The sequence below is a fragment of the Anolis sagrei genome, chromosome 11, assembly GCF_037176765.1.
Source record: "Anolis sagrei isolate rAnoSag1 chromosome 11, rAnoSag1.mat, whole genome shotgun sequence".
NCBI classification, from domain to species: Eukaryota; Metazoa; Chordata; class Lepidosauria; order Squamata; family Dactyloidae; genus Anolis; species Anolis sagrei.
The window spans coordinates 15,959,600-15,987,053 of record NC_090031.1 but is presented as its reverse complement, the minus strand read 5'-3'; the positions used below and the strand labels follow the sequence as shown (position 1 = coordinate 15,987,053).

Here is a 27,454-nt window from a genome sequence, read left to right as displayed (position 1 = left end):
GTCCCGCCGAAACGCCTCCGAGCCTCCAATTGGTTGTCCGCCTTGCCAATCATAGAAAGGCGCTCGAGTGGGCTGAGTTTAGTATAAGAAGCCGGGGAAACGCGCGCATGCGCAGCGCGACATCTTTGGCAGCTGCGCCCTTTCCCACGCTTTATTGGAATCGGCTGCTGATTGGATCCCGTATTTGGTTCGAAATGACGTCACGGGGCGCCCCCTGCTGGTCTGAGCTGCAACAACTTTCCAAAGAAAGGGACATTGGCCTATCGTGGAGGGCATTATATATAATAGCCAATGTGGAGGACGCCTCGGTGCTGCCATCAGGTGGCCAGGTAGGGAAGTGCACCCTTGAGCCGTGGAGGCGCCTCGGTGCTGCCATCATGTGGACAGAATGGGAAACTTCTTTCTCGCCTTCCTCATTGGTGGGTTTATAATATGGAAGTGCCGTTTTCCATAATGTCCACATGATGGCAGCACTGAGTCGCCCTCCACGGCTCACGGGTGCACTTCCCTGCCTGGCCACTTGATGGCGGCAAAGGATCACAAATCAATCTCAAGGCAAGTGCAAATATTGCCGTGTCCGCAAGAGGGCGGCAAAGGGAATGACCTGCTAGCAACCCAAATAGCCTTGGTAACTGTGGCAACGGCAGCCAGCCCGCCCCCTTTTCGACTCCCTTGGCCCCGCCCCTCAAGGAGTCACGCGACCGCCCCTCACGTGACCGCACCCCATTGCCGGCAAAATGGAGGCGCCCTGCCAGGCAGTCGTTATGGTAACAGTGCTGCTTTGGGGGGTCTCGCCAGCCGGTAAGGCCCTAAATGGGAGGAACTCTGCCCATGCCCCAGCGAGCCTGCCTTCGTGCCTTCTCCCTTCCCATCCGGGGAGTTGCCGTGTGTTTTCTGGGCTGTCTGGCCCTGTTCCAGAAGCATTCTCTCCTGATGTTTCGCCCACATCTGTGGCAGGCATCCTCAGAGGTTGTGAGGTCTGTTGGAAACTAGGAAAATTGGATTTATATATCTGTGGGGGAAAGAACTCTTGTCTGTCGGAGGCAAGTGTGGATGTTGCAATTGGCCAGCTTGGTTAGCATTAAATAGCCTTGCAGCTTCAAGGTCTGGCTGCTTCCTGCTTGGGGGGATGCTTTGTTTCCTGGTGTTAGTTCTTTCTCCCGCCCTGGACGTTATTCTACAGAGATATAAACCCCACTTGCCTAATTTCCAACAGACCACACGACCTCTGGGGATGCCTGCCATAGATGTGGGTGAAACGTCAGGAGAGAATGCTTCTGGAACAAGGCCACACAGCCCGAAAAACTCACAGCAACCCAGTGATTCCAGTCATGAAAGCCTTCGACGATACAGCAAAAAAAGTGTGTGGGGATTCTTCCATCCTAAACAACACAAAAATGTAGTGTGTATGTGTATATATATAAATCTAATTTTAATGCCCTGGTGGCGCAGTGGGTTAAACCCCTGTGCCGGCAGGACTGAAGACTGATAGGTCACAGGTTCGAATCCGGAGAGAGCGCGGATGAGCTCCCTCTATCAGCTCCAGCTCACCATGCAGGGACATGGGAGAAGCCTCCCACAAGGATGGTAAAAACATCAAATCATCCGGGCATCCCCTGGGCAACGTCCTTGCAGACGGCCAATTCTCTCACACCAGAAGCAACTTGCAGTTTCTCAAATCACCCCTGACACGACAAAAAAATTGCACTGATTTTGTTTTACATTTGTATCATGTCAGGTTTGTTATTGGCTGCCTTCATTCCCGATATTGGGAGAAAAGCAGAATGAATAATAATAAAATAATAATAATAATTTCTTCCCCGCCTCTCCCTGCGGCTTGAGGTATTATTATTATTATTATTAATCATTTTTATTCAGCTTTTCTCCCAATATCGGGAATGAAGGCGGCCAACAACAAACCTGACATGACACAAAACACATATACATAGACTGGGTCACAGCAACACATGGCAGGGGATGGCTAGTAAATAAATAAACTTCTTTTAAGAGAGGAAAAAGTGGGATATTAATAATAATAATAATAATTTCTTTCCTGCCTCTCACTGCAGCTTGAGGTATTATTATTATTAATAATAATAATATCCCACTTTTTCCTCTCGCAAAGAGATTTATTTATTTACTAGCCATCCCCTACCATGCTTGCTGTGGCCCAGTCTATGTATATGTGTTTTGTGTGTGTATGTATATGTATATATGTGGTTTTGCACATGTGTTGTAATGTAATTTTTATTTTTTGGCTTTTTAAGTCTCTTCCGCTGTGTTTTTCAGTGTGTTTATGAGTGATGGTAACTCCTTGGCTTGAAAGGTGTCTTGTGTCCAAACTTGGTGTCAATTCATCCAGTGGTTTTTGAGTTATGTTAATTCCACAAACGAACATTACATTTCTATTTATATAGATTATTATTATTATTATTATCATTAACGTATAGGCCAGCACTGTGCCTGCACCTCCCTGCCTTTTCCTTTTATTGGGGGATTGATTTCTGCTCATTTTGAATCCAGCTTGGCTCTTTTTTCAGCTTTCAGGACCCTCCAGACAGACTTTGATGAGAAATATTTCGAACAGTGGTTGGATCACTTCAATTTCGAAAGCTACAGCAACAGGACCTTTCCCCAGAGATATCTCATCACAGGTATACTGCCACATAAAATCCAGATTGTCTGCTTTGAAGTGGATTATATGACAGTGTAGAAGCGATCTTAGTAGACCATTTTCTGTCCCACCCAGATAAATATTGGAAAAGAGGAAACGGACCTATCTTTTTTTACACCGGAAACGAGGGAGATGTCTGGGACTTTGCTCAGAACTGCGGCTTCATCCTGGAACTCGCCGGGCAGCAGGGTGCTTTGGTGGTATTTGCGGAGCATGTGAGTGTCTTCATTGGTGTCCCGTCATTAGACCTTTGCTTTTGGTGCTCAAGCTGGTGTTCGAGGTGTAGGAATAATGTGTCTTAGGTGAAATAATAGAGAGACAAGTTACCTAGCTTTAATAGAAGAGTCACTTACAAGAGATCCAAGGTCTGGAGAACAAGCCATATGAGGAGTGGCTTGAAGAGCAGGGCATGTTTAGCCTGCAGAAGAGAAGGCTGAGAGGAGACATGATGAGAGCTATGTATAAATATGCGAGGAGAAATCATAGAGAGGAGGGAGCAGGCTTCTTTTCTGCTGTCCTGGAGACTAGGACGCAATGGAACAACGGCTTCAAACTACAGGAAAGGAAGGAGATTCCACCTGAACATTAGGAAGGACTTCCTAACTGTGAGATCTGTTCAGCAGTGGAACAGAGTGGAACAGAGTGTAGTGGAGGCTCCTTCTTTGGAGGCTTTGAAGAAGAGGCTGGATGGCCATCTGTCGGGGGTGCTTTGAATGCAATTTTCCTACTTCTTGGCAGAATGGGGTTGGACTGGATGGTCCATGAGGTCTCTTCCAACTCTATGATTCTATGATTCTAATTAAAGGACCAGAGTCAAGCTTTGAAAGTTACAAAAGACTGTATTGAAAGAATTACAGTGTTCCCTCGCTACTTTGCGGTTTGCTTTTTGCGGACTCGCTGTTTTGTGGGTTTTTACCTTCTGACAACAATGGAGTGTTAAAGGAGGTTTCATCCTCCTCCTTGGCAGAGAGGCAGCCAATCATAAAAGAGAGAGAGAGAGGTGATACAAAGCAATATGTAAAGGTGTGCAGTGCCTTTAAATCTCTCCTTATTTATTTATTTATTATTTACTTCATTTATATACCGCTTTTCTCAGCCCTCAGGCAACTCAAAGCGGTTAACAACAGCAAAATTCAATGCAAAAACATCACAAAATGAATATGGGACAGTTAAAAACAGTAGCATCATCAACGATTAAACTTCAATATAACACTCATTAGCGTCTCATCAGTAAAATCAGAATCCAATCTCATCATCCATTATTCCGTATTCCTATATTCAATTACAGTGCTTAATCGAATGCTTGTTCGAACAGCCAGGTCTTCACTTTCCTCCGAAAAGCCAACAAGGAGGGGCCGATCTGATATCTGTAGGAAGGACGTTCCACAGCCGAGGGGCCATCACTGAGAAGGCCTTGTCTCTCATCCCCGCCTGTGATGCAGGCGGGACCGAGAGCAGGGCCTCCCCAGATGATCTTAATTTCCTAGTTGGTTCATAGGAGGAGATGCGTTCAGAGAGGTAAGTAGGGCCAGTACTGTTTAGAGATTTATAGGCTAACGCCAGCACTTTGAATTACAAATGGCCATCTGTCGGAGGAGCTTTGATTGAACGTTTCCTGCCTGGCAGAAGGGGGTTGGACTGGATGGCCCTTGGTGTCCGGATCTGTAGCTTTCTGGTGAAGAAATTACCTCACGAACAAAGTTGGGAGACTTTTAATTCAAAAGTATACATTTGGGTATGAAACAAAATTCCAACTGACAGTTTATTTTCCTCACGCCTCACCCTGGTCTAGAACCTCTGGAAAAAAAGAGGCACGTCTCTGAGAAGTATCAGTAACAAGCAGAAATAAGTGGAGAGAATAGAGAGAGAGGCATACAAAGAGAACTATGGAGAAAAGGGCTTTCCCTGCCTGCTAACTTGTCCGTTAATTTCCTTTATGAGGACTATCAACTTGTGCAGGATGTGGCTGAGTCCCAACAACCTCTTTGTGCAGATTAGGCAGCAAAACACTGAGCTGCATAAATCTAGGAAGCAGCAGGCCCACACCCTACGGTTCCTTCTGCCCCGAATGGCTTTGTATCCGAGTTCTGATGCTTCTTCCCTTCCAATATTCTCATGGTTTCTTCAGAGGTACTATGGGAAATCCCTCCCATTCGGGGCTGCCTCACTGCAGAGGGAGAACGCAGGCCTGCTGAGCGTGGAACAAGCCTTAGCCGACTACGCTGTCCTCATTGCAGCACTGAAGAAACAGTACGGGGCGAGGGATGCGCCGGTCATTGCTTTTGGAGGCAGGTGAGTCTGTTCCTCTTCCTTCCTTGACCGTTTCCCCTGAGCGGCTGGTGGGATGTTTCCATGTATTTTTCATCCTTGTGAGAACAAATATTTCACAGCCACCATGACAATGTCTTGGATTTGGGGTGTTTACGTACATACATCATTAGTTAAAGGCTTAGATCACAGGCTGATCAAGCTTGCAGATGACACCGAATTTGGATTGATAGTTGGTATGCCAGAAAATAGGATCAGGACTCAAGATTACCTTATTTATTTATTTATTTATTTATTTATCTACAGTATTTATATTCTTCTTACCTCAAAGGCAACTCAGGGCAGATCACATACCACATACAGCAAACATTCAATGCCGTTATACATTGACGTGACAACTGTACATAGATAGAGGTGTATATAGTCTTTTCCCATCTTCGGCATCTTGGAGGCTGTGCTTGGTTCTGACCACTGGAGGGTGCTGTCACTCCAGCTTCCTTGCTTTGTTCATAAACTTCCTCCTTGATCGAATCGCCAGCATTTTTTTGGCATTTCCTTATGGTGCCTTAATACATCCCCACTTTTAAGTGATACTTATTTATCTACTCACATTTGCTTTTGAAGTGCTAGGGAAGCAGAAGCTGGGCTAAAGGCCAGTTGCTCACCCCGACCCAGGCTTTGAATTGTCAACCTTTCGATTGGCAAGATTTACTGCAGCTGGCGATTAACCTACTGTGCTAAAGCCTGGCCCAACCTTAGCAGGTTAAAGAGCTGAGTGGCCAAAACTAACAGAGGAGACTCCATGTTTGGAGGTTTTGAAACAGAGACCAAATGGTCATCTGTCGGCAGAGCTTTGATTGTGATTTTCCTGCCTGGCAGAAGGGGGTTGGACTGGATGGCCCTTGGATCTGTAGCTTTCTGGTGAAGAAATTACTTCACGAACAAAGTTGGAAGGCTTTTAATTCAAAAGCATACATTTGGGTACGAAACAAAATTCCAACTGACAGTTTATTTTCCTCACGCTTCACCCTGACCCCTCCCCTTCATTGCTCCCGTTTACATGGCAACCCACTCCCTTTTTTCAAATATACACGGAACAGATCTAAGGCATGGTCTAATTTCCTGGCTTCACACAAAACCAGGAAATAAGGTCATGACACTTGGGGGTCACTTTCAACTCTTGTGATTCTGTGAAATCAACATCCAAGAACAGAAGCGGAGGAAAGATTTCAGCCAGCTGCTTTCCCAATTAAGTGAATCTGTAGCTTTCTGGCAAAGAAATTACTTCACAAACAAAGTTGGGAGGCTTTTAATTCAAAAGCATACATTTGGGTATGAAACAAAATTCCAACTGACAGTTTATTTCCCAGCTGCTTTTCCTTTTGCAAGGTCCAACACATCGCCTGACTCTTACTTTTTCTTCCTGGTTCTGCAGTTACGGTGGGATGCTCAGTGCATACCTGAGGATGAAATACCCCAATGTTGTCGCCGGCGCACTGGCCGCCAGTGCCCCTGTGCTGTCCGTGGCTGGGATTGGAGGCTCCAGCCAATTCTTTCAGGATGTCACTGCAGTAAGGAGGACCGTCCGGTTGGGCTCCCATCCTCCCACGGCTCTTGAGTCAGCAGTCTCAGTTCACAGAACCTCTGTGAATCTGCAAACTAGCAGCAGTTTGATCTGAATCTGAGTCAGGACTGTGGTCTCTTTCATCCAGGATTTCCAGAACTACAACCCGACCTGTGCTCAAGGTGTGCGGGATGCATTCCGGCAGATCCAAGACCTGTTCTTGGCTGGAGGTAAAGCAAACGCATGTGCCTAATGAAAAGTTGCTCCCTTCCAGCAGTTCCAGCCTAAATTGATAGATTGATGGGATTATTGATGGCTTTGAGGTGGGAAGTCTATTTTAATTTTTATTATTATGTTGATTACTGTTTCTCAATGGGACAGGTGGGGGAAGCGAGTTCAGATGGATCTCTATAGCGATATAAGTCAGAGAGGAGGAAATTATAGTATTTACAAATTGTATGATGATGTTCTCAGTGGCGCAGCGGGTTAAACAATATAATACTAATAATAGTAATACAATGTTATAATTATATATTTTATATTACATGTAATATTACTAATAATATTACAATATAATGGGGTAGTACAATATAGTAATATATAATACTAATCTTGTACTATGCTAATAATTTAATATGTGTGTTTGTAGATAGATAGATAGATAGATAGATAGATAGATAGATAGATAGTAAGTCGCTCTGAGTCTCCTTTGGGGTGAGAAGGGTGGCATAGAAATGTCGTGGGTTAAACAATATAATACTACTACTAATAATAATACAATGTTATAATTATATATTTTATATTACATGTAATATTACTAATAATATTACAACATAATGGTGTAGTACAATATAGTAATATATAATACTGATATTGTACTATACTAATAATTTAATATAATGTATGTATGTATATCTTGTAAGCCGCTCTGAGTCCCCTTTGGGGTGAGAAGGGCGGCATAGAAATGTCGTAAATAAATAATAATAAATCGCTAAGCTGCTGAACTTGCTGACCGAAAGGGAAGCAGGATGAGCTCCCGCTGTCAGCCCCAGCTTCTGCCAACCTAGCATCTCCTACGTCCCACCTCGTAACTTAAGATCATCCGGGGAGGTCTCGCTCTCACTCCCACCAACATCACAAATGCTGCTGGTGGGGATGAGAGACAGGGCCTTCTCCATGGTGGCCCCCCGCCTGTGGAACGTGCTTCTGAGCGAGATACGATCAATCCCATCCTTCCTGGCTTTCAGGAAGAAAGTAAAATCATGGCTATCGGACCAGGCTTTCAGTAAGCAGACATAAATTAGCACTTTAGTGGAAATTGATTGGAAAGGCGATTTACATGAGGATACGATTCTATTTGGTAACAAATGTTTTTATATTGTTTAATTAATGTATTATTTATTTTTAATTATAATATATAATAATGATATATAATATTTTAATTATGTATTTTATGTATTTTAATGGTTTGCTGGTTTGTTTAATGGTTATTGTATTAATTGTTCATGTAACGGCATCGAATTGCTGCCTGTGTAAGCCGTCCTGACTCCATCTTTTGGGGTAGGGAAGAGACCGGGATATAAGTACCAGAAATAAACATGCAAATGTGAGTAGGTAATGGCGCTCCATGCAGTCATGACCTTGGAGGTGTCTATGGACAACGCCAGCTCTTTGGCTTAGAAATGGAGATAGGCACCACCCCTCAGAGTCGTACACAACTGGACTTAATGTCAGGGGAAAATATTTCCTTACCCTTATTGCTGGAAAAAATATAGATTTTTAAAAGACCAAAAAATAAGCTGCTATTCCTCTTTTTTCCTAGCATATGAGGAAATCAGCCGCAGAATGTCTACTTGCGAGAAGCTTTCTTCCAAGGAAGACGTCTACCAGCTCTTTGAGTTTGCCCGGAATGCCTTCACCATGATCGCCATGATGGATTATCCCTACAAGACGGATTTCATGGGCCACTTCCCGGCCAACCCTGTCAAGGTAAGGCGTGTGGGTCTCAAGTGGGTTGAGCGACCCTTGGACTGCTGGTTGGGTGAGAGGCAAAGAACACTTCCATCCTGACCTAGCGCTATACCTCTTTGGATTATACTGAGGCTCTTCCTGCCCTGAAACAACTTGCTCTTGGGTCCTCTGTACCTGTCTCAAAACCTGACCTGTGTGTATGTATGTGTGTGAACACAGGTTGGGTGTGAGCTGATGTTGGCCAGCAAGGACCCGGTCAGAGGCCTGGCAGCCCTTAGTGGTGAGTAGTCATGCAGACCTTCTGAAGGAGGTTGGGGCATTCGCTTGACAAGAGTCCATTTGTGAAGAAAGAGATCTTGGAGTGTTAGTGGGCCACAAGCTGGACATGAGCCAACAGTGTGATGCAGCGGCTAAAAAGGCCAAGATGATTCTGGCCTGCATCAAAAGGAGTATAGTGTCTATGGAGGGAAGTCATGTGGCTCTCTGTTCAGCTTTAGTCAGACCTCAGCTGGATTGGGTTGCTGTGATTTTTCCTGGGCTGTCTGGCCAGGTTCCGGAAGCATTCTCTCCTGACATTTCGCCTGCATCTATGGCAGGCATCCTCAGAGATTGTGAGGTATATTGGAAACTAGGCAATAATGTGGAATAATGTTCAGGGTGAGAAAAAGAACTCTTGTCGGCTTGAGGCAAGTGTGAATGTTGCAATGAGCCGCCTTGATTAGCATCAAATAGCCTTGCAGCTTCAAAGCCTGGCTGCTTCCTGCCTGGAGGAATCCTTGGTTTGGAGGTGTTGTTATTTATTAATCATGTAAGGAGTGAACAAAAAAAATGTATTATATTAAAAACACACACGCACAAACTTCGCATTCTTTGAACCGGTGGCTGGCCACTTGGTGTGACTTTGGCGTTGCTATAAGATTTCCTCCATTGTGCATGTGACAGGACTCAGGCTGCATTGTAGTAGGTAGTTTGTGGTTTGCTCTTCTCCACACTCGCATGTTGTGGACTCCACATTGTAGACCCATATCTTAAGGTTGACTTTGTATCTCATGGTGCCAGAGCGCAGTCTGTCCAATGCCTTCCAAGTCGCCCAGTTTTCTGTGTGTCTCTCATTTGCTTCTGGGTTTTCGCCTGCCACTTTTGGACTTTTGCTTGCTGAGCGGTTCCTGCGAGTATCTCTGTAGATCTTAGAAAACTATTTCTTGATTTAAGTCATTGGCATGCTGGCTGATACCCAAACGGGGTGGGCCCAAGATGTCACTGCCTTGGTCCTTTCACTATTGGTTGTTACTTTACGGCGAATGTCAGGTGGTGCAATACCAGCAAAACAGTGTAATTTCTCCAGCATTGTACGGCACAGACAGCCTGCGATAATGCGGCATGTCTCATTAAGAGCCACATCCTCTGTCTTAGCGTGATGAGATGTGTTCCACACTGGGCATGTGTACTCAGCAGCAGAGTAGCCAAACGCAAGGGCAGATGCCTTCACTGTGTCTGGTTGTGATCCCCAGGTTGTGCTAGTCAGCCTTCATATGATATTATTCCCAGCACCCACTTTTTGTTTGATAGTCAAGGAGTGCTTCTTGTAAGTCAGAGCACAGTCCAGGGTGACTCCCAAGTAGCTGCTGTTGTGAAACGTCCTGTTTAACAGTGGAACTCTCTGCCTCTGAGTCTGGTGGAGGCTCCTTTAGTGGCTGGATGACCATCTGTCAGCGGGGCTTTGATTGTGCTTTTGCTGCCGGGCAGAAGGGTTTTGCCCTGGATGGACCATGAGGTCTCTTCCAACTGAATCATTCTATGATGTGGAAAAATCCCACTGTTTACATGTCAGTTGGGGCTTCAGACCACGTGTTCCTTCTGAATCTCTCTCCCAGCTTGGGCTGTGCGTGTTGAGCCAGTTGAGGGAGGGTTTCTTCCTTCTGCTGACCAGGGGCTCCTCTTCACCCATCTGTTTGCGCATGACCCAATATGGGAGGCGGACAAAACAGGAAGCGTGGTCCGCCAGGGCCACGGGGAGGGACCCCACCTTCCCAAATACTTTTTGGCTTGGATTGCAGATGAAGACGTCCTCCTCTTTGCTCCGGTGGCACAACGACCCGCCCCCTGTGATGTACAGTTGTTGCTGGTGTGCGGCGAGGCCAAACTGGCAGAGGTCAAAATCAGGAAGGTCTAGCAGGGTCCACTGGTCAGAAACTGGGCAGTAGGACTCCGTCTTGCCGACAGGAACCCATTCCCCGGCCTGCAACAAATCAGAAAGAGCAGAGATGTAGAATTTGGTTACCTATCCAGAATAAAGGGGCAAGTGCAGGGGAGAGGAGCCAATTCTATTGTCGGTGGGATTCAGAATGCTCTTTGATTGTACGTGAACTATAAATCCCAGCAACTACAACTCCCAAATGTCAATGTCTATTTCCCTCAAACTCCACCAGTGTTCACATTTGGACATATTGAGTATTTGTGCTCAATATGTATTTTGTCCAGATCCATCATTGTTTGAGTCTGAATGAAGGTGAACTACAACTCCTTCAAAACTCACATGGGTGGCCCACATGGGGGTTCTGTGTGGAAGGTTTGGCCCAATCCTATCGTTGGTGGGATTCAGAATGCTCTGTTATTGTAGGTGAACTATAAATCCCAGCAACTACAACTCCCAAATGTCAAGATTCTATTTTCCCCAAACTCCACCAGTGTTCTCATTTGGGCGTATTGAGTATTTGTGTAGAGTTTGGTCCAGATACATCATTGTTTGAGTCCACAGTGATCTCTGGATGTAGGTGAGCTACAACTCTAAAGCCAAAGGACATTGCCCACCAAACTTTTCCAGTATTTTCTGTTGGTCATGGGAGTTCTGTGTGCCAAGTTTGGATCATTTCCATCATTGGTGGAATTCAGAATGTTCTTTAATTGTAAGTGAACTATACATCCCAGCAACAACAACTCCCAAATGTCAAGGTCTATTTTCCCCCAACTCCACCAGTGTTCACATTTGGGCATATTGAGTATTAGTGCCAAATCTGGTTGTGGTCCGTCATAGGTGAACTACAACTCCCAAACTCAAGGTCAATGCCCACCAAACCCTTCTAGTATTTTCTGTTGCTCATGGGGGTTCTGTGTGGGAATTTGGGCCCAATTCTATCGTTGGTGGGGTTCAGAATGCTCTTTGATTGTAGGTGAACTATCAATCCCAGCAATTACAACTCCTAAATGACCAAATTAATCCCCTCCCCAACCCCACAAGTATTCAAATTTGGGCATATCGGGTATTTGTGCAAAATTTGGTCCAGTGAATGAAAATCCATCCTGCATATTGGATATTGACATGACAATTCATAACAGGAGCAAAATAGCAATGACAATCATGTTATGGTTGGGGGTCACCACAACAGGAGGAACTGTATTAAGGGGTCACGGCATTAGGAAGGTTGAGAACCACTACTTGAAGCCAACTTGCATTGTTCAGGGCCCGTCCTCCAATGCAGAGGAGCCTGTCCTCAAAGGCAGCCATCCCGTGGTTGCAGCGGGCAAAGGTCATGGGCCGGTTCTTAACCCACCGGCGCAGACGGGAGAGGTAGCTGTAGACGTCGGGCGAGGTTTCCCCTCTTGCAAACCCTCCTGTTTGGATGAGAGAAAAGAGAAGACTAAAATGATCAAGGATCTGGAGAACAAGCTCTATGAGGAGCGGCTTAAAGAGCTGGGCATGTTTAACCTAAAGAAGAGAAGGCTGAGAGGAGACACGAGGAGGGCCATGCATAAGTATGTGAGAGGAAGTCATAGGGAGGAGGGAGTGAACTTGTTTTCTACTGCCCTGGAGACTAGGATGCAATAGAGCAATGGCTTCAAACTACAAGAAAGGAGATTCCACCTGAACATTATAATATTATAATGTAATTTATTTATTATTTATTTATTTTGGTTGCTTCTACCCCGCCCTTCTCACCCCGGGGGGAACTCAGGGCGGCTTACAAAAGTGAGGCACAATTTGATGCCCGCATCACATAACAGCAAAAGACAGTAACATTATTTAACAAAACAGCAATTCTATCAATAACAACAGTTACCATAAAAACAATCATTATTATAGGCAAAAACAACCATAAAACCAATAAAAGCAATAAAAACCCATACAAACCTCCTTGACGGTCAGCGTTTCACAATTTCATAGTTTAAATTCCAATTCCACAATTGTCAGTCCTTTCAGTCCTATCCATCTGGTTTCCATATCTAATTGTAAGGTTGCCCAAAGGCCTGGTCCCACAATCTCGTCTTTACCTTCCTCTTGAAGGTGAGGAGGGATGTCGATGCCCTGATTTCTCCCGGGAGTGAGTTCCACAAGTGAGGGGCCACCACCAAGAAGGCCCTGCTCCTCGTCCCCACCAGCCTCGCTTGTGATAGCGGTGGGGTCGAGAGCAGGGCCTCCCCGGATGATCTCAAATTCCGGGGTGGAACGTAGAGGGAGATACGTTCGGACAGATACACTGGACCGGAACCGTAAAGGGTTTTGTAGGTCAAAACCAGCACCTTGAATTGTGCTCGGAATTGAACCAGCAGCCAGTGGAGCTGACACAGCAGGGGGGTGGTGTGTTCCCTGTATGTCGCCCCGGTAAGCAATCTAGCTGCCGCTCGCTGGACCAGTTGAAGTTTCCAAACAGTCTTCAAGGGCAACCCCACGTAAAGTGCGTTGCAGTAGTCTATACGGGATGTAACAAGAGCGTGTAACACAATATAATACTAATAATAATATGATATTATAATTATATATTTTATATGACATGTAATATTACTAATACTATTACAATATAATGGTATAGTACAATATAATAATATATAGTACTGATATTGTACTATGCTAATAATTTAATATATTGTGTATATATATATATATATATATATATATATATATATATATATCTTGTAAGCCGCTCTGAGTCCCCTTCTGGGTGAGAAGGGCGGCATAGAAATGTCCCAAATAAATAAGTTTCTCTAGGGCAGCAGAGCCTCAGGCCCATTAAAGTGCCAGTGCCTCACCCGATACGTAGAGGATCCCTTTGTGGGTGGCTCCCGCGTGGTCAGCGATGGGCACCGGGAAAGGTGTGATGCTGCGCCATTGGTTCTTGGCCGGACGGTACTCCTCTGCTGTATCAGTGAGGGTCCCCAGCAACGTTCCTCCTCCCACGGCCACCAGGCGGTCATTCAAAGCCCCCGCGTGGAAACGTGTACGCCGCCCCTGCATGCCAGCTACCTGGAGCCACGTCTGGAACCGGGGGTCGAACCGGACCACCTGGAGTTGGAAATTAGGGAAAAGATAGGGATGAATGTGCGAGAAAGAAGGAAAAAAGAAGCAAGGAAGAAGAGGAGAAGCCTAGAATCCTAGACTCGGAAGAGACTCCAAGGGCCACATAGTCCGACCCCCTTCTGCCTGGCAGGAAGACACTGAAAAACACAGCAGAAGGGACTTAAAAAGCCAAAAAAGCTAAAAGATGCTAGAGCGACTGTGCCAAAACGACTCCCTCTGGCAAACAGAACACACAATAGCATATCCACACTCTCTTCCAGACTACAGCTCCCAGCATCCCCAAGACCATGCCCTTTAGGAGAGGAGGATGATCCAAGTGCACTGCTTCCAAGATGCAAGCTTTCTTCTCCGTGGATTTCTTTGAGAGCATCCCAATCCCTGCATATTTCCAATTTCCTATTCCTGGACTGCAACTTCCAGCAATCCTCCAAATAGATAGAGATAGAGAACCCACATGATCTCTTCGATCATCTGGAGAGGCCCTGCTCGCTCCCGCCTCCTTCGCAGGCGCGATTGGTGGGGACGAGGGAGAGGGCCTTCTCGGTGGTGGCCCCCTGACTCTGGAACTCACTTCCCAGGGCCATTAGGCATGCCCCAACATTGGCAGTCTTTAGGAGGAGTCTGAAAACGTGGCTGTGCCAGTGTGCCTTCCCAGAATAAGGAAAATTCCCAGCAATATGTCCTCAGAATGCACTTTACCACTTTACTACTGGTTTACTACGCTCCCTGTGCTCTTTTAAAACCCTATACCAGATATATCCTACCTTGTTCATGACCAGTGTTTATTTTTAAATTTTTAAACTATTACATTTGGCCCGGCCATAGGTTTTTAAATCCTTGTGTGTTATTGTTTATTGTTTATATGTGATTTATATTAATTGTATTGTATTTATTGTTTTTGTTTATTGCTTTTTGTGTTTATTGATGTGTTGTTGGGCTTGGCCTCATGTAAGCCGCTCCGAGTCCCTTGGGGAGATGGTGGAAGGGTATAAATAAAGTATTATTATTATTATTATTATTATTATTATTATTATTATTGAGATAGGTAGGTAGATAGATAGATTGATCAGGAGGACTGCTGGGAGTTGCAGTCCAAGAATAGGTAGAGAAGGGAGAAAGAGGAAGGGAAAGAAAAGGGGAGAAGGAAGGGAAGAGGAAGAGAAGGAAGGAAGGAAGGAAGGAAGGAAGGAAGGAAGGAAGGAAGGAGAGAAGGAAAGAAAAAGAGGGAAGGAGAGAAAGAAGGAGAAAAAGAGGGAGGGAACGCGTGGCAGGTACAGCTAGCAAAAGACTTTTTTTTTGTTGTGTCAGAAGCGATGAGAAACTGCAAGTCGCTTCTGGTGTGAGAGAATTGGCTGTCTGCAAGGATGTTGCCCAGAGGACGCCCGGATGTTTTTGATGTTTTATCACCCTTGTAGGAGGCTTCTTTCATGTCCCCGCATGGGGAGCTGGAGCTGATAGAGGGAACTCATCCACACTTTCCTCGGATTCAAACCTGTCGGTCTTCAGTCCTGCCGGCACAGGGGTTTAACCCACTGCACCACCGGGGGCTACTACTACCACTATTATTGTTGTTATTATTATTATTATTATTAAAAAATAAAAGTAAAGTATGGTTGAAATTATGACTTCGCAGCAGGAATGAGCAATCGTGGGGTTCTCACGTTTTGCACTTACCTTGTTGGAAGGAAATTGCCCCGTTGGGTCAAACTTATCTTGCCCACCCATGACAAAGACGAAGTCGTTCATGACAGCAACACAATGGTTATATGTGGGCCCACTGAGTTTCCCAATCTCTTCCCACGTACGGCAACTCTGATCCATGGCCGCCCAGACATCATTGCAGACGGTGTTGTCTGTAGACCTGCCACCGAGAACGAGCAGCGCATGAGCACCTCCTCGGACCTTCGTCCACTCGTTCTGGAGGATCGGTTGTGCGTACGGCTGGGAATGGTAGTCCAAGGCCTCCTGGAGATACCGGCGGAAAGCAGGCTCTGCCTTCATGATGGGCTCTTCCTGGACACATTCCCGCAAGTCTCGGAGTGGTATGAGGGGGAACCGGATTCGGCGTAAGAGGCCGGGCGCATTGTTGAGACCTGTAGCGTCTTGGCGCAACCAGCTGATAGCTGCCTGGAAGAGCTCCAGCTCTGTGAGACCTTGCATGTCCTCTCTGTCCAGGATTTCACAAAGGGTGGCCCCATCCAAGTCCTTAAGCCGCGACGGATTGGACAGGATCTCCCCGCAATGCCTGCTCACGCAGCTGACCGCTTTCTCCCTCAGCTCCACCGGGCCGAGATGCTTGGCGATCTTGAGGATTCGGAGGCAAGTCTGCGGGTTGAGGCTCTCCTCCAGGAACCGGAAGCAGAGTCCCAACACCTCACGCACCAGCAACACCTCGGCTGCCTGGAAGGTTTCCTCGACGGTCTGGAGGGTCAACGCAAGGTGGTTGGAATAGATGAAAGAGAGGACGCTCTCCAAGCCTCGAGCTGAGGCAGAGGCAACCTTGAGGCAGCCATTGCCACGTGCATCCTCCCTGTCAAAGCGCATCTTGCAGTAGCTGCTGGCCGCAGCGAGGACAACCTTGTGGGCAGGGAAGGAGACCCCCTCAGCCTCCAGCGTCACGTCACAAAAGATGTTCTGAGAGCGTTGGTTCCCAAGACCCTCCAAGAGTCTGGAGAGGTAGACATCCGAGGAAAGACACTGTCCCTCAGCATGGAGTTGGCCATTGAGAGACATCGGCCACTTCAACCAGAGGTCCACAAAGGATGGATGGGCAACGCTCTTCTCTCTTTCAACTCAGGGATTCACCGTCAAAGCCCAGAAGCATCCTTCTTGACCTCTGAATGGCCCGAGTGCCCATTCCCTTCCGTTCGGCTGTGTCCAATGCTCATGTTTGGCCTTCTGTGTTCTGTTTCAGGCTGCCAAGGAGACGTGTCCTTTCCAAGACAGCATTGGGTTCCCGTTCTGTTGGAAGAGACCCAAAGGCAGAGGGGTGGTGGCTGTTGGCCAGCCAGGTAGCAAGCCCAGGCTTGCCCCGGCTTCCCAGGCCTCTTCACTCAAGGAAGGGCACACACTGGGCCCCTTTGTGGCCCAAAGGCAGGGCTGGATGGGCTAGAATTTGGCTCCCAATGATCTCTCTCTCTCTCCCCAGCAAAGTTGCAAGGAAGGTCTGTCCAACCCAGCATTTTCCAAGGCTGAAAAACAAGAGGAGCAATTGCCCTTTGATTTTGGCACTCCATTGGTAGACTGCTCCTTGATATGGAGGTTCCACTTATGATGATTTTGATCTTTTTGGGTTTTAAAGGATTTGTTTGCTCTTGGTTTTTAATTCTGAGGCTACTTAAGCTACTTTTTCATAATAACTTTTTGTACTTTTTTACTTACTAGAGCTTTAGCACTACTGTGGACTTTCAATGATTGATAAAAGATAATAATAATAATAATAATAATAATAATAATAATAATAATAAAATAATAATAATAATAGATCACAGCTGCTGCAAGAAGATCGCGCAGACTACAAGAAGAGGCATAACACCGTTGCTCAAATGATTCATTGGAACTTGTGCCAGAAATACCATCTGCTGCAACAAAGAACTGGTGGGATCGCAAGTCTGAAAAAGTTATGGAAAATGAACACGTCAAACTACTCTGGGACTTCTGAATTCAGACTGATGGAGTTTTGGAGCACAATACCCAGGTGACAGCAGGATTGAAGAGAAACAACTGGAAAAGCTGACACGATATGAGGATTTAAAGATCAAACTGCAAATACTGGCACAAGCCAGTAAATGTGGTCCCACTGGTGATTGGCACACTGGGTGCAGTGCCTCAAAACCTTGGCCTGCACTTAAACACAATCGGCGCTGAAAAAAATCTGCCAGCTGCAGAAGGCCACCTTACTGGGATCTGCACACATTATTCTTCATTACATCACACGGTCCTAGACACTTGGGAAGTGTCCGACATGTGATCCAACAGCCAGCAGAGTGATCTTGTCTGCTGTGGACTCATCTTGTTGTGTTTCAAATAATAATAATAATAATAATAATTTATTCATATTTATTTATTATATTTATTTATACCCGCCAGCCCTAAGGGACTCGGGGTGGCTAATGTGAGGCCAAGATCAGACGAATTACAATAATGCAAAATACATATAAACAAAACAATAACATCAAATAAAATATTTAATAATAACGTAGTAATGAAATGGAAAAAAAACTAACATCATAATAAAAAACAAATGATAAAATGGTAATAGAATTAGAAAAAGAGCGAGGTCCATGAATAAAAGTGGATATAGATTGATAAAACCCATAGGTGAGATAGGTAAGAGTGCTATGATGTGTGGGGGGTTTGGACGGGATAACAGTAGAGTTAATCTTGAACTGAGAGATAAGATGAAAAACATCAGAAAGGCATGGAATGTTCAGTCCTTAAAAGCACACCAGAAAAGCCAGGTTTTTAAAGTAGTAGTAGTTACTAGTAGTAGTTACTACTAGTAGTAAACTAGTGGTAGTTACTTTACTTAGGTGATCCCTCATAGCTTGATGATGATGATCTTCCAGATGTGGTGTCTTGACAGTGGGTCCATAGGTGGCTGTGGAGCCCTATTCTTGACCCGCATGTCCTCCTGCAGCGAGGACATCGGTTTCCAGATGGAAGGCAATCCAGGGTTGGCTTGAAGTGCCTTCCTCTTGGCACATTTCTCCGTTTTGCCCTCCATTTGGGCTTTGAATTCTGCAGCACTGGTGGTCACAGCTGACCTCCAGTTAGAGTGCTTAAGGGCCAGGGCTTCTCATTTCTCTCTCAGTGTCTATGTTTTTGAGGTTGGCTTTAAGCCCATCTTTAAATCTCTTTTCCTGTCTACCAACATGACGTTTTCCATTCTTGAGTTTGATTTAAGTCCCTGTTTAAGGGCAAAGGCCCGATTTAAATGAAATAGCAGCAGCCACAAAGGCCGAGGCTTGCTATATTGGGCTGTAGGTTTTCGGGTTATATGGCCATGTTCTAGAAGCATTCTCTCCTGACGTTTCGCCTGCATGGCAAGCATCCTCAGAGGTTTTGCTATATTATCCCCCCCCCCCCCCCAAATGGCCAGTCTCTCCTTGAAAACAGCCGAGACCTCCTTTCTTCTGCTCCCTAGGGCTGTTCTATAACTCCACCGGAACCATTCCATGTTTCGACATTTACAAGGAATACCGGAAGTGTGCCGACCCAACCGGCTGCGGGACAGGCTCCGATGCCGATGCGTGGGATTATCAGGTATGTGGGAGAGAGAAAGAGAAGAAATGCAGTTGCTCCATCATATCTTGCAACAGTGAGATCTCCAGGCATCCAGTTAGTGACTTAGGTTGGTGTTAAGTCACCAAATGCAAGCTCTTAATGAGTTTGACAGTCTGTCCCACTTCTTGACTTCAGCTGCTCCAGAACCCATGGTTTTGCAGCAATGGTCCTCCTGTCTGTGTCCCTGAAATAAAGAACAGAATTGTTGCATTTCCTTCGAGACCAGAGACACCAGCAGCACTTGCTCTATAGGACTCATAGCTCTAGGGCCCATGGCTGCTCGGGAGGGCTGTTGAAACAAAGCTTAAGTCCTGGGAATGTAGTAGAGTATCGCATATAGAGCCCCTATGTTGTGATGGGTGGTGTAGTCTGTGGTTTATCTTCAACCTGTGGGTCTCCAGATGTTTTGGCCTTCAACTCCTAGAAATCCTCACGATAAACTGGCTGGGATTTCTGGGAGTTGTTGGCCAAAACGGTCAGAAATATTAAAAATTAAGTATTTTTAATTACAAAATGTGAGTCAAGCACAGAAAGGGTTAAATGGATGCAATGAAGCAGCAAAAGCTGCTATTCTATATAAGCAGGTGTGCCTGTAGCTTAGTAGGCCTCAGTCTGAGAGAGCCCTCAGTGGGAGAAAGGCCTCAGTGTGTCAGTAGACCTCAGTTTGAGAAGGCCTTGTGTGAGAAGCTTCGATCAGATTAAGCCCCAGGTTGAATGCCTCGTGTGTAAAGCTACATGCGTAAAGCTCCAGTGTGTAAAGACTGTTGTGTGTCAAGCTACTTACTGTGTGAAGCTCCTGTGTAACTTCGGTGTGAGAGGAATCTCTGTGAGAGCGAAGCTGTTTATCTGTATGAGAAAGAAGCCCAGCATGGAAGCAAAGAAGGAAGTATAAAGGACTTTAAGTTCTTGTGGGTTTTTTCGGGCTCTATGGCCATGTTCTAGAGGCATTTCTCCTGACGTTTCGCCTGCATCTATGGCAAGCATCCTCAGAGGAGAGGTCCTCACCTCTGAGGATGCTTGCCATAGATGCAGGCGAAACGTCAGGAGAAATGCCTCTAGAACATGGCCATAGAGCCCGAAAAAACCCACAAGAACTTAGTGATTCCAGCCATGAAAGCCTTCGACAATACATATAAAGGACTTTATTTGTGTTGTGGAAAGCTTGTAAATAGTTCAACTATATTATTTTACTAGAAAGAAAAGCTTCCTAAGGAAGAGATAACATTGGTCTGTGTGTTTTTGTTCTTTTATCACAGCTGGGTCACGCTGCTGCTAATAAGTTACTCTGCTTTGTATTTATGGGAAGGGTCTTTTGTTTATAAGCGCACTTACCCAACAAGAACACAGGGGGTGCTGTTGCTCCATCTCCTTGTCGAAGAGTTTTCTTCATTCGTAACTTCTTTTTGCTGTGCCTAAAATACCTCCCCACTTTAATGCAGTTCCTATTTATCTACTCACATTTGTTTTCAAACTGCTAGGTTGGCAGAAACTGGGCTAAAGGTTAGATGCTCACCCTGACCAGGGCTTTGAACTGTCAACCTTCTGGTTGGCAAGATTTATTGCAACTTGGTGAATAACCTGCTATGCTAAAGCCCGGCCCATGGAATTGGAAGTGCCATGAATCCGGAGTATGGATACGCCCCCAATTTTTCCCTTTTCCTGCTCTCCTTGGCCAATATGGCTGCTTGAAACTCTTCTGTCTTGCTCCAGGCTTGCACCGAGATCAACTTGACCTTTGACAGCAACAACGTGACCGACATGTTTCCGGAGATCCCCTTCACGGAGGCCGACAGGGATGCCTACTGTTTCCGTAGGTGGGGTGTCCATCCGAGGCCCTCTTGGCTGAGCACAAGTTTCTGGGGCAGCGGTGAGCAGTGGCTTCTTTCCCTCTTTCTCTCCTTCCCTGTTGTGTTAGTCAGCAGCAAGAAACCTTCTGGACCAAACCTGGAAGTCTGCTGGTGGCTTCTGAGCATGTTGTTCAGGCCTGGTTCTGGGAAGGAGAAGTCCAAGAGCTCGCAGGGCCCACCATCTTCATCGATATGGAAAGCATTCTGACCTATTATGCAAGCCTTTTCGGCGACAGTAAGTAAACATTATTATCTCATTTGACGTTGGCAGATCTGGCCACTGCAAGCAACATCATCTTCTCCAACGGAGACCTGGATCCCTGGGCAGGCGGTGGAGTAAGTTTTCCAACCCTCATACACTTTCATTGGTCTACAGCTAGGTTAGAGTGGGTCTGTTGGTAAACAAGGGCATGTTTTTACCCCTCTCCAAGCCCAAATAACCTCAAGACATTGGATCTCACCTGATCTTAGATGCTATGCAGTGTCAGCCTTGGTTGGGACCTGGGTGGGAAACCACCAATAAATACCAAAGGCTGTAAGATGGATTCAATAAGTGGGAACGGGTGGAATCACTTCTTGCCTAAGGAACACCTTTGAAATTCATGGGGCTGCCATGAGTCAATAGAATTATGTTATTAGTACTACTACTACTAGTAGTAGTAGTAGTAATACGAAGTCCAGCATATATTTCTAATTTTCTGTGACATACTGTGTTTTTGTGTCAATAAAATAATAATAATAATAATAATAATAATAATAATAATAATTTACACAATATGAGGATTTAAAGATCGAACTTCAATTGCATAACAAGATGAGTCCACAGCAAACAAGGTCACTCTGCTGGCTGCTGTATTGGATCACGTCAGACCCTTCCCAAGTGTTTAGGAATATGTGATTCATTGAATAATTATTTTTTTACTCTATTATTTTTTAACATTTATTATTTTTCTCTATTATTATTATTATTATTATTACATTTATTTCTTTATTTCTTTATTTACTTACTTACTTACTGTATTTGTGTACTGCCCCTCTCAGCCCTCAGGTGACTCAAGGTGGTTTATTATTTTACTATATTATTATTATTATTATTATTATTATTATTATTATTATTACAGGGTTGCTGTAAGTTTTTCAGGCTGTATGGCCATGTTCCAGAAGCATTCTCTCCTGATGTTTCGCCTGCATCCTCACCACCACCATAGATTCAGGCAAAATGTTGGGAGAGAATGCTTCTGGAACATGGCCATACAGCTCAAAAAACTTACAGCAACCCAGTGATTCCAGCCATGAATGCCTTTGACAACACATTATTATTATATTTACATTATTTTATTCTATTATTATTATTTATTTTACTCTATTATTATTTGAAACACAAGATGAGTCCAGAGCAGTCACTCTGCTGGCTGTTGTATTGGATCACACGTCGGACCCTTCCCAAGTGTCTAGGACTTTGTGATTATCGGTGAATAATGCATGCAGATCCCAGTAGGGTGGCCTTTTGCAGCTGGCAGATGGTAATTTTGTCAGCACTGATTATGTTTAAGTGCAGGCCAAGGTTTTGAGGCACTGTACCCAGTGTGCCAATCACCACTGGGACCACCTTGGCTGGCTTGTGCCAGAGTCTTTGGGATATAGTGTCTTTTTGGACTGTCATTCCCATAATCCCTCAGCCGGCTGACAGTCCAAAATAAGATGGATCTTCCCCAAGCCCCAAAGTCCGTGCCCGGGCATACTAAGTGCGATCGGCAATATTTCAGAGGAGGAGACTGGCAAAACCACCACTGTGTCTCCTTTGGATAAGAAAACCCTGCAAAATCAATGTCCACGGGTGTCTTAAAGGCACAGGCACACAAATATTCCACACCTTTCCCTTGGCATAGCTGATAGGGATTGTGGGAGTTGGGAGTCCAAAAGAAGCCTGACCGTCTGATGTTTCCTCCTTTCAGATCAAAAAGAATCTGAGCTCCTCGTTGATCGCGATCACAATTGCAGGCGGTGCCCATCACTTGGACCTTCGGTAAGTGCGCCAGGGGTGATCATACTAGGCAATGCATTTTGGCCCATTTGGAGGCAGGGATATGTTCTAGGACTTTCAGTGACCTGGACGCTTGCAACAATGCAAGCAGTGAGGCACAGCCAAAGACCTCCCAACAGCCTCTGTTGGAGGGGGTTGGTTTAGATGGTCACTTTGGGTCTCTTCCCGTTCTGTGGCCCCTTCTGAATTCTCGCTGTCCCCACAGGGCTTCCAACCCAGCAGATCCACCCTCCGTCCGCGAGGCTCGCCTCCAGGAAGCAAGCCTCATCCTCGGCTGGGTGAGATCAGCCTCTGCCGGAAGAGAAGAGCCTAAATGAGGCAGCCACTTGTGCCGGGAGTCTACAGTGCTGCAGAAGTGAGAAAAAGCACAATCCAAGCCCTCCTGACAGACGACCATCCAGCCTCTGCTGGAAAGCCTCGAGATTCCACGGTCAAACAGCTCTAATGGTCAGGAATCTTCCTAATAATGCAAAGACAGAATCTCTTTTCCTGACTTTTTGAATCTATTGCTTCTTTATGCCCTACTCTCCAGAGTAACGTGTCCTGTTGGAGCAGTGACTCAGTCGTGCCAAAATAAAAGGGGAGAGGATGCCTCAGGAGCTCAGCCTACTGTTTGTATGTGTCCTGGAAGACAGAGAAGACTCACATCCATTTTGGCCCAGTTCTGGCATCATAAGCTATGCTTTTCCTACTTTCTTCTCTTGCCCAAGCAGCTGGCTTTATTGCCATTGGCTTTCCGCAATTCAAGCTGTCAAACTCAGCTGCCCAAAACCAATTGTGGTGAAGGCTAGAAGCAACTTGGTGGAAGTTGGCATCATTGTTGTGTAGTGGGAAGCCAGCAAAAGCGAACGAGCAGTGCCAGTTGTCAGTAGCTCATCAACTGGCATTGTGGTGAAGGTTAGAGGTGAGGAGCTGAGTTTGACAATTCAAGCTGTCAAACTCAGCTGCCCAAAACAAACCAACAGTGGTGAAGGCTAGAAGCAACTTGGGGGAAATTGGTATCATTGCTGTGTAGTGGGAAGGCAGAAGAAGCAAACGAGCGGTGCCAGTTATCAGTACCTCATCAACTGGCATTGTGGTGAAGGTTAGAGGTGAGGAGCTGAGTTTGACAATTCAAGCTGTCAAACTCAGCTGCCGAAAACCAACAGTGGTGAAGGCTAGAAGCAACCTGGGGAAAGTTAGTATCATTGCTGTGTAGTGGGAAGCCAGCAGAAGTGAACGAGCAGTGCCAGTTGTCAGTAGCTCATCAACTGGCGTTGCGGTGAAGGTTAGAGGTGAGCATCCTCATTCCATTTCCTTCCAAGTTCGCAATGTACAAGGGATATCCGGAAAGTAAGGATACTTTTGTCTGTTAGAGGCAAGTGTGAATGTTGTAAATGGCCACCTTGATTAGCATTTAATGGTCTTGCAACTTCAAAGCCCGGCTGTAAATAAAGAGCAACACTCAAAAAGCTGGGGAATTCCAGACAGGAAACACTCAGAGCCAGCTAATACCTCCCAACAAAGGATTCCCCCAAGCAGCAACCAGCCAGGCCTTGAAACTGTAAGGCCATTTAGTGCTAATCAAAAGGGCCATTTGCAACATCCAGAAAACTAGCAGCAATCGAAAGCAAAATTTCAATACTGATGGAAGATGTCACAGAATCGGGCTTTAGAGAGAAGTAACTTTGAGAGAACATGCAGCTTTGGAGGGCTACTCTTTGTGAGACTGGTTTACTAAATGGAGAAGCAGTGTCCTTTGTCAGTGGATCCACTGAAAGAGATCAAGATTTCTATATCTATCTGGTTTGTTGTTGTCATTGTTGCTGGGGTGCCAGGTACTGGACCTCGTGTGTGCAAGGATGGTTCCTGCAGAAATCATTCCTGCTCCGCTTGGAAGGCCTTCTAGGGATACAGGTAGGCTGGGCGGGGCTTGAATTACACAAACATCTTCTGGCCATCCTGGTTGAATTTTGAGCAGAACGCCCAGTCCGTTCCAACCCCACGCCCTCCGGCCATAGCAACATTGCAACAGGGAAAGTCACACAGAGAAAGCAAGTGTCTCAAAATAAATTACCATTTATTCAGTGGATCTGAACTCTGCAGACTGGCTTCTAACACAAAAAGGGGCCTTTTGCCTACCTCTTCAAAAAGGATGAGGTTCACATACAATGTGTTGCAGAGTTGTAAGGGATTCTCCTACTCAACAAGTACGGCAGACCAGTGAACATGCCAGTAAGGCTTCGATAGGACAGTTTGGGGAAGGAAGACACCCAGATACATTGTTTCCTCACTTATCACATTCCAGGACCACCCGCGAAAAGTGAAAATCCACAAAGTAGGGACGTTATATATGTATATCATGTTCCGAGGGTGAGGCGGAAGTGAGGAGAGATTTAAAGGCATTTCACACTTTTTTTTGCTAACTATCTCTGCTTTGTTTTGCAATCTCTCTTGATTGGCTGCCTCTCTCCCAAGGGGGAGGGTAAAACCCCCTTGCACACTCCCATCGTTGCCACGAGGCGGGGTTAGAACGCCGCTCTGGGCAATGGCAACCATTCATAAACTGGAAGGCAAAAACCCACAAAACAGCGAGTCCGCGAAAAGCGAACCACAAGTAGCGAAGGAACACTGTACTTCTAATGCAGCTCTGCAGAGAAAGGTTTTTTTTGGGGGGGGGGGTTCAGCACAGGGATGTGTGGAGATATTAAACTAGGTTTTGTGTAATTCTTTCAGCATAGAAAACTTAAAGAACTCCCCTTCTTAACATGCCGGGGAGAGGAACGAGCCATGTTTACAGCTGGTGTTCAAATTGTGGATTGCAGACACCTCTGGGCTTGGAAATGCAAAACAAGGGGAATTTTGCCGAAGGGCTGAGCTTCAAAAGGTGGAGTGAAGGCCAAGCTTTGCAAGGAAAACAGAAAAGTTGTTCTTAAAGGGGAGCGGGAATTACAAAACAGGAGGCTGGTTCTGTGGCTTTTCACCTCTGGGTCTGCAATCTGACTCAAGCCTTGAAGGTACCCAAAATGGAGAGAGCCTTTGGCTTCCGTCATGCGCCTCCGCAACCCCCTCGCCATGTTTCCAAAGCAGAAGCCTTTGCCTTCTCACTCCACGATCCCCAATTCATTCAACGTAAGACATCAGGCAGGCTAGAAATGATGATAGGCCCACTGCCTTTGTAAGGTATGGCTTTTAAATTCCAGGAGGGTCGCAGCTGTTCCCTTGCATGTGCCAGGACCTCTGCTGAATTGGTGCCTTAGGGCCCAGCCCAGCTAACAAAGCCTCAGTTTAAAATGCTTGGAATGTTTTGTTGGGATTCAACCCCATACTGCCCAAGTCTCAAGTCCTCAATGAGGAACAGTTTAGTATAGACTAAAGGTTTCCTTTCCCCCATGTCTCCTGAATGACAGTTGGGAATGTATCTGTTTACTCTCTGCTCTCATTCAGACTGGATCTGATTTCTACCTTCTTACACTTTTTAGTGGAGAGCATGTGCTGTGTGCTTTGAGATCTCTCTCTGCTTATGTGTCAGGACAGATGGAATGAGTTTTCCCTTGCTTTGAAACCTTAGAAGAGATGGGTGTCAGAGTAGCTCAGACCCAGTTCTTGACTATGAAGAAATGCACTTATTTCTTATTATCTATATCAGGGGTCCTCAAATTAAGGCCCGAGGGCTAGATACGGCCCTCCAAGGTAATTTACCTGGCCCTCGTTCAGGGTCAACCTAAGTCTGAAACAACTTGGAAGCACACAACAACAACAATCCTATCTCATCAGCCAAAAGCAGGCCTACACTTCCCACTGAAATACTAATAAGTTTATATTTGTTAAAATTGTTCTTCATTTTAATTATTGTATTGTTTTCAAGTTTTTTGCACTACTAATAAGATATGTGCAATGTGCAAAGGAATTCATTCATGATTTTTTCAAATTATAATCCGGCCCTCCAACAGTTTGAGGGACTGTGACCTGGCCCTCTGTTTAAAAAGTTTGAGGACCCCTGATCTATATAAATAAAAATGTAATGTTCGTTTGTGGGATTAACATAATTCAAAAACCACTGGATGAATTGACACAAAATTTGGGACACCTATCAGACCAACGAGTGACCATCACTCATAACCACCACCATCCCCCCAAAAAGTAGAAAAGACTTAAAAACCCCAAAAAGCTAAAATGAAAGGCTAAATGATGATACCGAAAAAAAGGGAAGGGGAGAAAGAAAGGAAGGAAGGAAGGATGAAAGAAGAGAAAGAGGGAAGGGGGGAAAGAAGGAAAGAGAAAAGCAAGCATGGAAGCAAAGAGCGAAGGAAGGAAGGAAAGAGTTAGAGAAGGAAAAAGAGAATGTGGAAGGAAAAGAAAAGGGGGAAGGAAAGAAAGAGGGTAGAGAAGGAAGGGGAGAAAGCAAGAGAATGAAGCATGAAAGCAAAGAGTGAAGGAAGGAAGGAAAGAGGTAGAGAAGGAAGAAAGGGGAGAAAGTGGAAGGACAAGAAAAAGGGGGAAAGGAAAGAAAGGTAATGAAGGAAGG

General features: G+C 45.5%; 1 protein-coding gene and 1 pseudogene across 1 annotated transcript; one reads left to right on the top strand and one right to left on the bottom strand.

The window, feature by feature from the left end:
* The first annotated feature begins 693 nt into the window (after window positions 1–693).
* On the top strand, window positions 694–23,546 carry DPP7 (dipeptidyl peptidase 7). Its single transcript, XM_060757227.2, has 13 exons — window positions 694–801; window positions 2,541–2,654; window positions 2,750–2,889; window positions 4,803–4,966; window positions 6,378–6,513; window positions 6,655–6,736; window positions 8,329–8,495; window positions 8,697–8,757; window positions 18,917–19,035; window positions 20,767–20,923; window positions 21,175–21,239; window positions 22,859–22,929; window positions 23,153–23,546. The coding sequence occupies exons 1-13, from the start codon at window positions 738–740 to the stop codon at window positions 23,262–23,264; spliced, it is 1,452 nt and encodes a 483-aa protein (XP_060613210.2). The 5' UTR covers window positions 694–737; the 3' UTR covers window positions 23,265–23,546.
* LOC132763921 (kelch-like protein 9) lies at window positions 9,988–16,531 on the bottom strand (annotated as a pseudogene).
* Window positions 23,547–27,454: the final 3,908 nt, after the last annotated feature.

Bases quoted from the DNA above. Each gene is read 5' to 3' on its own strand.
- DPP7 (XM_060757227.2), top strand. From the start codon at position 738: ATGGAGGCGCCCTGCCAGGCAGTCGTTATGGTAACAGTGCTGCTTTGG. The intron at 2,655-2,749 runs GTATACTGCCAC...TGTCCCACCCAG, and splicing joins CCAGAGATATCTCATCACAG to ATAAATATTGGAAAAGAGGA. The intron at 22,930-23,152 runs GTAAGTGCGCCA...CTGTCCCCACAG, and splicing joins GCCCATCACTTGGACCTTCG to GGCTTCCAACCCAGCAGATC.